Below are 14,555 nucleotides of genomic sequence, written 5' to 3'. Positions count from 1 at the left end.
CACTCCAGTGTATTTAGTTTGTCTATACCGCACATGTACAGGATAGGCTAAATGAACTCCCTATTAGAAATTGTTATTATGTAATAATACTTTGCAAAGTATTATATCTATGGTCCTGAAAAATTCCTAATTCCATGATTTTTTTTTTTTTCAACTGATGACCTAGCGTCGGCATTTTAACTTTTACTGTGTGGAAGACACGGATCCTGTCAAGGTTTTTGTTCTGCTTTTGCAGGCTTGCAAATCTTTCTGTGGGTACTGTCATTGCAGAAAAAGGTAAAGAAGCACTAGATCAGTTTAGACTAAGTTTTCTTTCAAAACTTTTTTTTTTAATTATTTCAATATGATAGGTTTATCACTGTAAGTAAGGAGAAAGTTGTTTGAACTACGCATGTTTTTTTTCTTTTCTTGCATTTCTGGTTATGTCAGAATACAAGGCAGTCAATCTGTAGAAATAAAAAAAATAACCGTGCTCATGCAGACGCTGCTAAAATCCACAATATCCCGGCTTGCTGGTGCGGGAATTCAAAGGCAGCATCATTCACCTTAACAACTTTTGGGGGCTCCTAAGCCTCTTCTAGTAGTACAAGTCAACTTTTTGAAGGTCTGTAAAATGGTAATTTAATGATGCAGCTAAAAAAAAAGCTGTGTCCTTTCTGTGTTTCTCTAAATTCATACTTGCACTTTGAGCCAAAAGAGTTATTAAGCATGGTATAAAAAGCACTAAAGAACGAAAGACAGGAAGAGCTTTGTTTGTATGTTTTGTTATTTGGCACCACTTCATCGCAAGCCTTAAGAACAAGCTCAATTTTCCATTGTATTAAAGTCAAACGAGTTCTGGAATGCACGCTTTCTTGAACGGAACTGCCAAAACTTTCCGAACAAGCAGGTGATTTAAAGTTATGCAAGTAATTTTTAATGTTTTCCCTGCACAGTGTTTTCAAGGTGCGCACGAACATGCACAGTAGCATGCAAGCACATTTTGTATTTAGAAGCTTGAAGAATCTTGCGGAACAATTGGGATGCATCGTCTAATGACGCATTAGCGGTATAAAAAATTTACTAGGTTCTGTATCTGAAAAGTCGGGAGAATGTTTCCACATCCATGGGCAGGCATATGAAAATCACCTTAGCGGCCCGCACTATTGTTTGTATGCAACATTTCTGCAGCAGTCCCGCCTCCATTAAAAAAAGAGGGCACAAGTACAAATTCAGAACTGTTTACGACATTTTCACTTTTCCCAAGTTGGTTACGGGCATACCACCAATGTAAGTATTTATTAAAGACATAAGTCTTGCAGCCACTGTGAAAAATATTCAGAATCTAGGTACCAAATGTACTACATAAATAGGTTTTTCTATAAAATGAAATTATGTAGTTCAGAAATTGGTTGAAAGTTGCCAAAATGACCATTTTATTGTAACCAAAGGAACCACAAATATAAAAAGAAGCCTTGTTGTGGTGATACTTCCCATCACCTGTGCGTAATCTGTAGGAAAGTTACTGCAGCTTAAGTAAACATGATTAACATTCATTTCAGACACCCACGCTTTCACTCAGTAATAGGCCTCCAAAGTCTCGTTGCCCATACGTGCATTTGGTTTTTGTGCATTTAAATGTGAATGTTTCCAGTGAAGGAGTTGACTCATCAGCACACACATGCAATGTTAACATCGTAATGTTATCAAATGGGGAATTCCGGCTTAACACACACACACCAACAACCTAGATTTAGTCACTGATCTTAGTTATTGCTCTAACCACTCACTAATGTTTTCAGAGCTAATGGCACTCTTGCTACAAACCTTGTCAAAAGGTACAATTTGTCTAGCAAAATTTTACAACAAAAATTCACGTTTCTAATAGTTGTGAGAAAGCATAGTCGTGGTGGCTTACGGAACGTGGTGACTGCACAAAAACTACAGTTTAGCTTTTGTGCATCAAGTTTTATGACACCACTAATGCATAGGCAATGCTAGCAAAACGTGCCTTAAGAAGGAACTTGAAGCAAATCAACAAGTAATGCACTGAACTTGGGAACGTGCCTGCAAGCTCAATGACCAGACGCTCAAACACTGTTTCCCAGAAATACTTGTCCTGATGGCATCTATAGCATGCATGACTGTGTCACACAAACTCTCAAAGAAATCGCAGGAATATAAGTTGGCATTCAGATCATAATTATTTTGTAAATGGCCCAAGATGCTGTCAGCCCGTAATTTTGGGGACACTAGCAGTTGGTGGCCCAACAAGCATGAACTGCTTACAATGTGCATATCAACATGTTGAATGCTTTGCTCTTATCAATGCAGGTTCTCCTGCCAGAGTCGTACAAGGTTGAGAACAACTCTACACAGGAACTTGCTCATCTAGTTCGCTGTTTGTCTTTCGGTTACAAATTTATGATACATGTACCTTTTTCCTAGCTCTCCCTTTTTCAAGTGCAAAATAGCAGCTTAAATTAAGGGTTCTGTTAATTTTCTTTTAACCATCAAAATCAAACACTTATGCTACCACCACCGTCGCACCTTGCCACAGCCATGGGTTTCTTGCGAGTGATTCATAATTTTCGTCACGGCCCACAATAAGTTATTCAGGCCAGGCACCAACGACAGTCTTTTTTTTTTTTTTTCGCAGTTGACTGAAACTGCATAGGCCAAGGTATCGTGCTTTGTCTTGAAGGCGAGCCAGACTATCTTTTCTTGAGCGTAACCCAGACCTCGTCTTGCGGTCGAGTTATCAGTGCTGACATGGGGGTGACGACTTGGTCCGATACAAAGTGAGCTTCAGCACTGGGCACAGCGTGGCCAGAAAGACTACCCATCACCAGAATGCTCAGGTCCTGCCCCGGGCACTGTCTTTTGCCAGCAAAGCCAAATGGGCAGAAGGCCAGCTGGTCCTCCGGAGCATCCTCAAACCTTGAAGTGTCGAACCTTGAAAGACGGAACAGTGTACCCTCTTTTCAAAGCACACTGCTGATAATGTTTCTCATAGAACTCTGTACATTTGGCACAATCGTCAGATTTACAGAACTCGGGCCTTTTTTTTTTAATTTCTTGGTGTACACAACCCATCAAAATGTTCTTATTCTTATTTCCAAACACCACCTTAGTACATGAAACACGAGCACGTGGCTACACAGGAACAGAAGAACACAGGGACGTGTCCCCGTCTCCTTGTTTCCCTGTGTAGTTACGCATCTGTGTTTCAAAGTATCATGAATCACCAACTCGCCCAATCAGCCATTCTGACCACTTTAGTGTGGTTCAACATTTCCACATGCCTCAAGCAATGGCCAGCTTCAATTATAGTGTTGCAATGCATGCTCTAGAGCAAACGAGTATCATGCTAATTAGTGTAATTATGGTAGTAAAACTGGTAAGCGCAAATAAACAAGACAGGGACACAGGAAGAATGAACATAGACAGGTGCAGACAGGGTAATTTGTGAGCAACAGCTGCCTTTTCAAATCGAATGTCCATCCTCACAGAGCAGGAATAAAGGCTAGAAAGCGGTCTAGGACCAGTCACCAGTAACATCAAATTTTTGCGTGCAACTACAGCACAACTACATCTTACCGGGAAAGAACATAAGTTCATGAAAATTCTACATTAACAACATGACTCACTGAAATGTTTGTAAAGGTGCAGCCAATGAAATTATGACAGGAAAATGTTTTAAGGAAACATAGGCTTCTACTGAAAATTCGTTGCTATGCTACATATGCCACGTACAGTCTGTAGGAGACTGAAGTTCAGGAAATGGTGGAGGTGCAGTTGAAAGGTTGGCCATCTGTTGAAAATTGGCTGCACCTGTTGTACACAAGTATGGACAAACTATTCGTTTCCACGTCTGTCAAGACTACTAGTTAGTCACCTCTCAGCGTTACGTTTGTCACTTCAGCGTTCACTTCATCCCATTAAAACAAACACTGTGGCAACAAGCAGGCAGCTATTGTGAAGCAAATGATTGCGCAGAGAAGTGGGCTGTGTAGTCTTAAATGCAATTCACGATGGTAAAAGAGTATCTCCTCTATATAGTTGAAATTACTTTTGCACAAAGGAAATATGTATACATATGTTACGTCACACATGTTTGGAGCCGTGGTTTCAAATATAATGATGTTCTTTTCCCAGAAAAAGAAAAGCACATGGTTTGCAATATTTGTGAAAATATAGTTACGCTCTAGCATGGCGCACAGGCGATTTCAACACCGACTTCCTCTGTGTCACCATAAAGAATAGTTTAATGGCTTCAAGCTTGAGTAATACATTCACTAGTCTGAAATTGTCAATTTACCTCAAAATAGAGGTACTTATTCCAATGTCTTCAAGGAGGTGTGTAAAAACAGGTACGACGACACATTTGCACATGGCAGCAAGCACACGCTTTCTTGCCTGGATTTGCAAATCTAGACATACTGAAGATTTCCATTATTGTGTCCGTGTTCGAGAGCGATAAATAAAATGTAGTACATCTGGCTGGACCTTGCTTTCATGCGCGTAATAGACAAATACCTTGCAGCAATGAAAAAAAATTCTTTTACTTTACCTCTGTGGCACCTTCCAGTTCTCTTGCTCATGCAGAACTACTCCTAATGCTTGAATCACAGGTGTCTGTGGATATAAGAAATGATAGCCTTCAGTATTATGAAACCTTTGATAAGAGTTAGGAGAAGTGCAAAAAGAACACTACAGTATGTGGCAACAAACATGACATTCACAAGAACACTTTCCTTAGGAGTTCCAATGAATATAAGCTGTAGCTTTCGTAATCTGCATAAGAATTGGTACCACTGTGGTAAGCTCCATGAACCTTGCAAATTTTTAAAGGAATGGTCTTACAGGAGTAAAAGTACTTACAGTACTTCACTTTTCAACTGTGATTGCTAATAATAAAGAAAAATCAATGTGGTGTACACAATAAAAGTTTAATTGTAAACAAGCTCTCGTATCGCAAGCCCTTTTAGAATCTCCCGATTTGCACTAACGATAATTAACTCGTATAGCACAGATGACTGGTGCCTTGGCAGCTCACCTTTTTGGGAATGATGTGCCCAGCAATATCAATGTCCACATCTTGGCAGCGAGCTGCCCACGGCTCAACGGTTGCAGTACGCAGGGTCTCCTTGATGCTGTTTTGCAGTGACCTGTTGCATTAGAAAAGTTGATGCACATGCATATGAGATTCAGTGCTAGATTTTGGCTCACTGATTTTAGGGGGAGCATCACATCCAAAAAGTGCCTCAGGTCATCATGGCTCTCATTAGGAGCACATCAATTAAACAATGTTGCTCTCAAGAATTTTCCAGAATTTATGGAAAAATTCATAAGCACTGCACGTTCTTCTTCATGTAGGTAATTTGTACGAAGTCGGAAGTAAGTGCCGGCATGAGTTCTTAGAGACCTATGTATGCTCATTAAAAAAAAACACTTCATTAAACAACTGATAAATGCCAGAAAATATGACAAAGCAAACTGGCAGGTACACGCGGTAAGTATCACTAATATAATTGCTGCACTGTACGAAGCTGCACAAGTCAAATTATGTATATAAGTCGGGGTCCTCCCCAGAAATTTTTTAGGGGTGGACATTTTGAAAACTGGCAGAACGGTGGGCGGTGAGATATTTCATAATTTCAACTTTCTAAACTTTTCGCTTTTGACACACATCCACATTTCATTTCTGGTAGTGCATTTTTGACATCTATGACGTACATAGACCATGGAAGCAAGAGCGTTTGTATGCTGGAACTGGAGTTGGCGATCCTCGAAACCACAAGGCCACCAGTTCAGATGCCTTTGTACATAACCAGGTGCCGTGAGGCACAGTTCGGGTGGCATTGCATGCGCACAGTTGCTTATTGGTTCCTCAGGAGTGCATTTCAAAGGGGTCAATCGGAGCGGTGGGCGGTGAACCAGAGCTGTAGGCGGTGAAGCGGAATGGTGGGCAGCATTTCCACCACCACCCATTGTGGGGAGAAAGTAAGTATATATAATATACTCCCTTTCTTTTAACCTGATGGCCACATTATATTTGTGAAATACAGTGGTAATTTTCTATTATCGATCATTAGCAATTGTGGCCAAGGGGTGGACTGCAGTAAAAGCTGACACTACACTGCTCAAATGACAAGACCGCCCTCTCCAATGTTTATGCAAATTTTTTTTACCGGCACTGCCTTCCTAAGTAACACTGCTGCGGCTGTCGGTACTTGACGACACTAACAAGTCAATTTTACTTCATCCTTGTTTCGTTTTACACCTCCACTAAAAAACAGGCAGTGCCGTTTACACGAATGCCAGAAGTGGCACATCACAACGAATTTCTAGAGCATTGCAATACAAGCACACGGTAAATGCATTACAAAGGCGAATCGCATCAACGCGCCTGGTGTGTGCATATTGAGGAAAAGTGAGAAGGCTGCTGGCAGATAAGTTAGGCTATTAATCAACAAAATGTGCTCTCCAAAAACAGGATTCGGCTTTTTTTTGTAATGAAAGGGGGGGCCCCATGTAAACACTGTTGAATATTATGTACAGTAGAAAATGCGGTACACTATTTCATTCACTGTCGTATGGCGAGAACAATAAAGACAAAAAAAATGTTGTTTATCAAAGCGCATGAGGTCAAGATAGTCTCTGGCGTGTTTTCACCACATTCAGCCTTTTCACGTACAATTTTCTCACAGAAGTGATGGTACTTTCGAAAAGCAGAAAACGTCCAGACAAAATTCAGAGTGCAGGCTGTTTCATACAACTGTGATAAAGTGAATGCGATACTCACTTCATGCTCAAGAGAGCTTGACAGGATAGGCCTTTGGTTTTATCGACGGTCTCCTTTACTTCCTTAGCAATGGTGTCTTGGAGTTCAGGGTGCGTGGCAAGGAAGTACAGCATCCAGGTCATGGCTGAAACAAGAAAGAAAAAGAAAAAAAAGAAAAACAAGATCTGTGTCACAACAGTGCCTGAAATTTGAAAAGGTTCCCACTTGCCATTCTGCACAGGGTCTGCTATTCTTAAGCAATAATTTGCAGCAGTTAGTGAATGAACTTAATGCTATATACCAGGGACCTCAAACGTGTGGCATGACTGTCTTCATCTCATTTATTTTTTTTTCTTAATACCTAAGTATGTTCTTGAGCTACACAAGCATGACTGGTCTAAAGAATTTTATTCCTGAGGCACGCCCTGCGGTCACCTTGTGTGGATATGTAACCAGGAAGCAAAACTCTACACTTCAGAATTGGTGTCCAGATTTGAGTCATTTTGGGGATATGTTTTGATATGTTGTTGGAATCCTGCCGCCATATCCCCCTCAGAATTGATCCATATATGAGATATGGAAAAGGTCTTGCAAATGGCAACGTTAGCTGACACTTTGTACAACCTATTCCCCGCCCCCCTCCCCCATGTAGTGAATTTAACAAAGGCTGAGTTTTCCACTCACTCACCAGAAACAAGAGAGTAGCCTTTGATTGCAAATGTGACGCAGTCATCCACGGCCTGCTCCTCAGGCACAGAGGCATCATTCAACACATTTGCCAGAAGTGCGTTGTCACCTCCTGCCTTGCACTTCTGCAATGCCTTTGCAAGCAGGGCCCTCATCTCCTTTGCGGCTGTGTGTAAGTGATACAAGCCATCTCAAATGTGTGTAGACAAAATCCCAATAAAAAGAAAAAACAGTTGTAGTGACGTGCATAGCACTGCAGGGCATGGTTTATGCTGGGAACAGCTGGCAACAAGGACATGTAGCTAATGGTTCTGTTCGAGATTGCCTCACAAAAGGAGTAAGAAGGCCAGGCACACGACATACCGCGACAAATGGTGCAGATGATGATTGGACAAGGCAGACTAACAGGACTGTTTGCAAAAGCAACTAGCCCTACCTCAAAGCTGCATGGACGGATGGTCAAACAGCTGAATATTTAGCCAAACTTTAATTTGCAACACATATTCAAATCCAAGACATGTATGTATGCAGACAGTATTCTATAAGTGGTGCAAGTTTCTCAAACAGGATATCCGATTCAAAATCAAGACAAATTGCCTTTGGATTATCAAAGGGTGCTGTAAGATAATGTTCACAAGTTTAACAGTATTCTTTTAAAGCATTTTTTGTGAAACTGTTACAAACTAAGCAGGCACTTTCTTTGCAGCTAGGGCATTACATAACCTCTTACAACTAATTTTTCTGACACTTGCAGAATTCTCTAAAAAATAAAAGCTTGAGGAGGCATTGATAAATGAAGTAATATTACTGTAGGCTTACCTTCCTCATACTTCTTTGTCCTAGGACTGTTTGAGTCTAGCACCACACCATTGGCAATCTCTTCAAGTTCTTTTATGCACTGCATGGTACATAGGACACGCACAAAGGTAACGGCCAGTGAACTTTCAGAAAGCAACACTAAAAGTGCCCTGCTGCATGTAACAAAATAAGAATTGACTCAAGACTTCAGTGACTGCATTACCTCATAGCTGAAGGATTCTGTCTAGCACGTTCAAACAGCACTTCAATGCTGCTTTAGTTATGCACGTAGCCTAGGCAGGTAGACAATTCTGGCACGGTTTTGCACAGTGTAGTTACTGATACTTCAAGAATGTCTAAGTGCTCCTCAAATGCCCAGAAAAAAGTTTTCTTCGTAGACCTCGTGGACTCAAAGAGGTGTTGCAGCAGTTCATCAACAATGCACTTCTGCATTACATGCACGTATGAGCAGTCAAGATTTACACGTGTGGTAATGAATAAGACAGCACAAGCACAGGAATATAGCTAGCTGACATTGAAGAGGGATTAAGAGAGCAGATTATCTCAACCTTGCATCCAAAGAACCTCCTCGTAAGCGTGAGATCACCATGGGAGCATAACTGCAGCAAGGTATGTAAATAAAAAATGTGCACTGCAGAAGGCACAGTTAATTTTTCCACAAACATGGGTAGTGTTTGTGCCTCAGAAACCTCATGTCACCCCCCCACCCCCTGGTGCTCTCCACTCTACGATTAGGAGGTGCGTGTCAGTATATTGCCTTCCCATTGTACAGGCAGTGTTGGTGAGCAGGAAAAAGCAAGTGGATAAAGAACCAGATGATGTTATTCACTAGCACATGCACACATTTTCAGCAGAACCTTAATACTCACTAAAACTGCCGACTTGGCACGCATTGTCACGCAGTTTCAAGAAAAACAGTTCAGTATAGAGAACACTGCAAGGAACCAAGGGCAAAGTCTTTGAAAACTTGCGAATTCAAGGATGGGCGATGCTGATTTAAAGTTATGAGAAAGGTGTGAGAACGGAAAAGAGATCAAAGTAAATCAACACTCCCCAAGGGCACCACACATTTTTTAAAGCTTTCGCCCAGCAGCTACCTTCACGGCGCAGCATGGACCTTGTGATGATCAAACAACTAAACATGTCATAAAACTCCGCTACATAGCAGTAAATTGCAGCAGCAAAGGCAGTCATATTTGTTTTCTTTTTGAAAAAGGATAGTTAATGTTATGAATGCCGCCCTACCATGGCAATTCCACATAACAATCCTCAAAAGACCAGTCCTTCCATTTCAAGGCAAATGTTAAAGCCAGCATTGCTACATACAGCATTTACAGCACATTCACACAATAGCACAAAAACAGGTCATGTACAAAAATTACAATTTCTTTATGCAAAACTGACACCTTTTTTTCAGTCATTCTTAACGTGGACATCGGAAGAGTGCAATCACGTTCCTTTGCAAGTAACTTCCATCACACGTCATCATTTGCTCAAGAAGAACGCCTTAGCTAACATTGTATAAATAGAATTTTGTCTGTTTGCTCATTTTTGTTGTTAGCTTGAGTCTCCGCAATAGGTGTACAGTTCCTAAATGGATTTCCCAGCAAGAGGCCGCAGACTCCAGCGCTTCCACCAGTGTTGCAACAAGGTCAAAACACAGGGCGAAAAGCAGTGACCAAAGGACAGTAACCAGAATAGTCTCTTAGAATGCCACATGCTACAGAGTTCACCTTTGTGCCTTCATGAGTGGCAACACTCATGTTGTCCACTAGTATTATGTTTCTCATGTAACCCACCCCCTTCTCTCATGCACTGGGCCCTGCGGGCATGTTAAACAAACAAACACACAAAAAAACAGCTATCTGTACAGAAGTGATATCCACAGACAACTACAGGTCAGCACAGTCCCACTTGGCAAGCCTGAATAACCACAAAAACGCTCCCTGTGAAGCTTTGTGGGCTGCTGTCATTGTCAACAAGAGCAAAACAAGAATTTTAAAGAAAAGAAAACAGAAAGGATGAGCTTCTTACCAGCTCAAAGTTTCTGCTAAATTTGAGCACTTCCATGTCATTGTAGAAATACTCTCCGAACAGCAGGCGGGTAGAGATCTTCATGCAGAGGGCATACATGTACTGGTACACAGGCACATGTTCGTCATCTGGAGTATCCTTCAAGTGCATCACCACTTCACTGCACAGCTGTAAGGATAAAAATCCAGAAAAGAAGATAGGAGTGAAGTGACTGCATTAACACATGCTGCTACCAGCAATGAAAACATTAAACACTATGTGCATGCAAGATAAAGTAGTTCTTGACACGAGAGTGGTATACGGCCGAACAGTGACACCGACACGAAGCTGAATGCTTATTGCTCAACAAAGCCAGTTTTCTTCCTGTGCAGGATAACTAGTGCAAAACAGTCACTTAAGAAAACATTTTTCAACAGCTGTGGAAATATACTTATGCACCAGATATAGCCCAAATGAATGCTTTGCATTAAGCAGCAATCTTAAGACGCCATATTGCCCCCTGTGAAGTTTCTGATGCCACAAAACACAATGAGATAGACAGAAAGTTAAGAAGAAATGCAATGGCACCCATGATGCTACAGAACAAAACCTTTTGTAATTTTTATGTGAAAGTCTGCCTGTCATAGAAGAATTTTTAAGCAGGACAACGCTACTGAAAATTACTTGCCTTCTCTATTGGTCCTAGGAACTTGTCAAGAGACTTTCCTGTCAGCACCTCATCAATGAGCCTGCGCCTTTTCCGTGCCTCTGCTCCATTTGCAAAGAAGATGCTGCCTGCACCCATCACGTCACGGTACAGCACAAACAATTCAGCTGAAAAGAAAGAATCGGAATAGGTAATGAAATTTTTCGCTGATGTAGGAATGGTTAATGCGACAGGGCAGGCTGGTTATATTCAACTTCATGACTTCTTATGACACAATGTACTTCTTTTAATCTGTCAACGTGAGATCACTTTAACATGAGCGAGTAGCACCGGCAGTTTGAAATAGGAAGTCTCCAGCATTCCATCTACAGAATCAAAATGAAATGTCTAGTGTTCCCTCTCATTTCGTCTAGTGTGCCTCCTCACATGCACCAAGTTCTCCTGCAAATCGTTCTTGCCTGACTGTTTTGTGTGTTCCATCTGGACGGAACACTAGACATGACCTTTGATATAACCAGTAACAAGCAGTGTTTGCGGTAACGCGCTACAAGTAACGGCGTTACAGCTAACGCGTTACTTTTTTCGGTAACTTAGTAACGTACTCGTTACTATTTAGGAACTGTAGCGGGTAACGTACTTACGTTAACATTTTTCAGTAACGTGAGGTGCCACGTTCTCGTTAACCTTTTTTTTCAATTATCCCGGAAGTTTTACACAAAATTCCCTCATTTCATAGGCGCCACTATTGCAGAGCTCGCCCCAATGTTTTACTGTTGCAGCGGCGTACTCATGCCGGCTCGCCAGGCATTAAGAATAGACTGTTGAGCGAGTTGGTAATTCATGACGAATGAAAATAGCGCGAAGAAACGTAGGATGGGACGAAGAAGGCTACAGCACATGCGCTTGTGCTGTAGCCTTCTTTGTCTCATCCTACGTTTTTTCGCGCTATTTTCATTCATAAGGCGCTAAGAGTATTATCCAATGCGTCCTTCGAGTGCCTATTTAGTGTATGTGCGGACGTATTCATTAAGCAGAGAGGCAATCTGTCCGATCACAGCTTTGAAATGCAGCCGTTGCTTCATTTCTACAAGAAGCTGTAGTTATTAGAAAATTCTCCTTGCAATAATCTAGCGATGATTATCAACTTTGTTATCAAAATGAAATTTGCTTCTTTCTATCAGCAACTGCAGGTACACATTTCTATGGTTAACTAATTTTTAAGCGAACGAGGCTAACCTTGAGCACCTTCACATAAACGCTTGCAATTTTTGAGGCAAGTATACAGATTTTGCAAGGGGGAAAATGCATATGTGTGCAAATCTCTTTTCCCCAAAACTAAACCGTTCAAGCATTTCTTTATGACTATTTGATCATCTGTCTTGTTAGTAGAAGTGCACCGTCAGAATTACTGTAAATTTGTTGAGAGTTGTGGTGTTTTCTTTAAGGAGAGCATTGATGATAAAATCTAATTTTGCGCTTAATATCACACTGAGAAAATGGATTTACCATGTGCCACAGAGTTAGCAGCCATCACATGTAACTGTACAGGCGACTTTAGGTCACTCCACTATTGCCAAGCACTGGCGTTGCCAGGGGGGGTGAGGTTGGAGGGTTCAACCCCCCCCCCCCCAAAAAAAATCTTTCAATTTTCCATGTGTATATGTACATACAGGCACGCATACAAATGCACGCCCAACCATACATACATAAAATTTGGCTAAACGCACCCCGCCCCACCACCAAATAAATTTCTGGCTACGCTACTGTTGCCATGGTACGACACATTTGTGCAACCTGTTCTCGTTAAATCGGTGCTTTGCGCAAAAATTGTTGTTTGTGGTAGAAGTTTTGTGTGAATTATAAATATCAGCTTTGTAAAAGTGTTATTTGGGGTTCCTACAGTGGAAATGCGGTGAATAAAATTTCAGACCGTAGAGTAACTGCAGAAGTAACGTCCGTTACTTTTTTAGGGTAACTGTAATGGTAATGCGTTACCTTTTTTAAGAGGTAACGTAGGGCAGTAATGCGTTCCTTTCTTGTTAGCGTAACAAGTAATGTATTTAGTTACTTTTTTTTGGTAACGCCTACAACACTGGTAACAAGCTATTTAGTGGGAAAAAAAATTCGCAAATGACAGCTCTTATCAAACAAAAAGACATCGACATCTCTCAGCTCCATGTATGCCAGCATCTCACTAGCTGCGTCACCAACAATTTCCCAGCTCCTGCACGTTAACGTTCATAAGTGTGTATAATAAAGTATGTATACACACAAACACACACACACACACACCGTACATAGCCACACAAATTAACAATAATAGCAGTGGTAACGTGCCAAAACAACGACGTGATTACGAGGCACGCCGTAGTGGCAGGCTCCGGAAATTTCGGCTATCTGGTGTTCTTAATTTAACGTGTCCTGACATACACGGGCCTCTAGCATTTTGCCGCCATCGAAATGCGACCGCCAGGGCCGGAATCGAACCGGCGACTTTCGGGTCAACAGCCGCGCACCGTAACCACTGTACCACTGGGGTAGAACACACACAAATTAAGCAATGTGCGTCATTTGTTCTCATTTCCCATGTGCACTGAGACAGCGGCTGTGCAGAACTGTTCTGTATTTGTTTTGTAGTAAGAAATTCAAACGATAACTTCACCTGGTTTGTCAAATACATGCGATTGCGTCTTGAACAAATCAACTTTGCCGATGCTGACAACCAGTTTCGTGCCGATCCAGAAAGATGCAATAGGTCCATGGTCCTTGTGCAAGGAGATGAGAAAATTCTGCAGTCCTCCTGCTTGGACGATGTCGCCAACATTGCCCTCCCTGCAAATTTATAGTTACTGAATAGTCCGTACACGTTCGCTAAACATGCTCGCGCGCAGCATTGCAACAAAAATGGCAGGGAGAACAGGGCAGTATTTTACTTTTTATCCGACGGCTCGAGTCCAGGGATAGTCGTTTGTTTCGCGGAACTCTGAAAAAAAAAGTTTTTTTTTTTAATTTCCATTAGATTGGAGTGCCTGTGGCGTCGTCCATAAACGTACAAGCGTACTGCTCTTTCTGATCGATCATCTTTATCTCTTAGCAGCAGCGAGCGAAAACAATCAAGCGTGCCGTCATTTTTGACGCGCTAATAGAAGCGTTCAAAGGTAAACTGTGAGCACAGCCGGACATGACCACTTACCGGGTAAAGGTACAGTACAAGTGCCACCAGAAACACGACGAAACACACTGCGAATATGGCAAAATCTAACATTCTGTAAGTCGGCGCAAGCTCGCCGGAACCGTTCGCTTCGTGTCGTCCGCGCTCTGCAGCGGCGAACTAGAACTCACCATAAGCAGCCACCAGCTGCGTGATAAATTGTACCACTGTCCAAATTTCGGCGTGTGCAGCAGCGAGCGCAATGAGAAGTGCGAAACAGCACTTGTAATGATCTCTACTCCTCAAATAAATTCGTACAATTTTAATGAACTGTCATAATGTGTGAGCGATACGTTACTAATACGCTTTCGTGTCGATTCTTTATCTTGGTTACCGTATAATGGTGCACTACATTTTTATAAATTACTGCGCTTCTTTCCTCGCGCAGGACA

The 14,555-nt window shown here is 41.7% G+C and overlaps 1 protein-coding gene across 1 annotated transcript; it reads right to left on the bottom strand.

The window, feature by feature from the left end:
* Positions 1-1,391: 1,391 nt before the first annotated feature.
* On the bottom strand, positions 1,392-14,355 carry LOC119387195 (cytochrome P450 20A1). Its single transcript, XM_037654504.2, has 11 exons — positions 14,146-14,355; positions 13,886-13,935; positions 13,615-13,784; positions 10,974-11,119; positions 10,307-10,474; positions 8,273-8,351; positions 7,455-7,619; positions 6,788-6,911; positions 5,039-5,150; positions 4,553-4,617; positions 1,392-2,934 (listed from the first exon to the last, which is right to left on the bottom strand). Exons 1-11 carry the CDS (start codon positions 14,215-14,217, stop codon positions 2,694-2,696), a joined length of 1,392 nt encoding a protein of 463 aa, XP_037510432.1. The 5' UTR covers positions 14,218-14,355; the 3' UTR covers positions 1,392-2,693.
* Between the last annotated feature and the right edge of the window lie 200 nt (positions 14,356-14,555).

This window comes from Rhipicephalus sanguineus, chromosome 3 (assembly GCF_013339695.2).
Source record: "Rhipicephalus sanguineus isolate Rsan-2018 chromosome 3, BIME_Rsan_1.4, whole genome shotgun sequence".
Taxonomy (NCBI): Eukaryota; Metazoa; Arthropoda; class Arachnida; order Ixodida; family Ixodidae; genus Rhipicephalus; species Rhipicephalus sanguineus.
This window is presented reverse-complemented; position numbering and strand designations above follow the sequence as displayed.

Bases quoted from the DNA above. Each gene is read 5' to 3' on its own strand.
- LOC119387195 (XM_037654504.2), bottom strand. From the start codon at position 14,217: ATGTTAGATTTTGCCATATTCGCAGTGTGTTTCGTCGTGTTTCTGGTG. The intron at 5,151-6,787 runs GTGAGTATCGCA...CTAATGCAACAG, and splicing joins CAAGCTCTCTTGAGCATGAA to GTCACTGCAAAACAGCATCA. The intron at 2,935-4,552 runs GTAAAGTAAAAG...CCGTCTTTCAAG, and splicing joins AACTGGAAGGTGCCACAGAG to GTTCGACACTTCAAGGTTTG.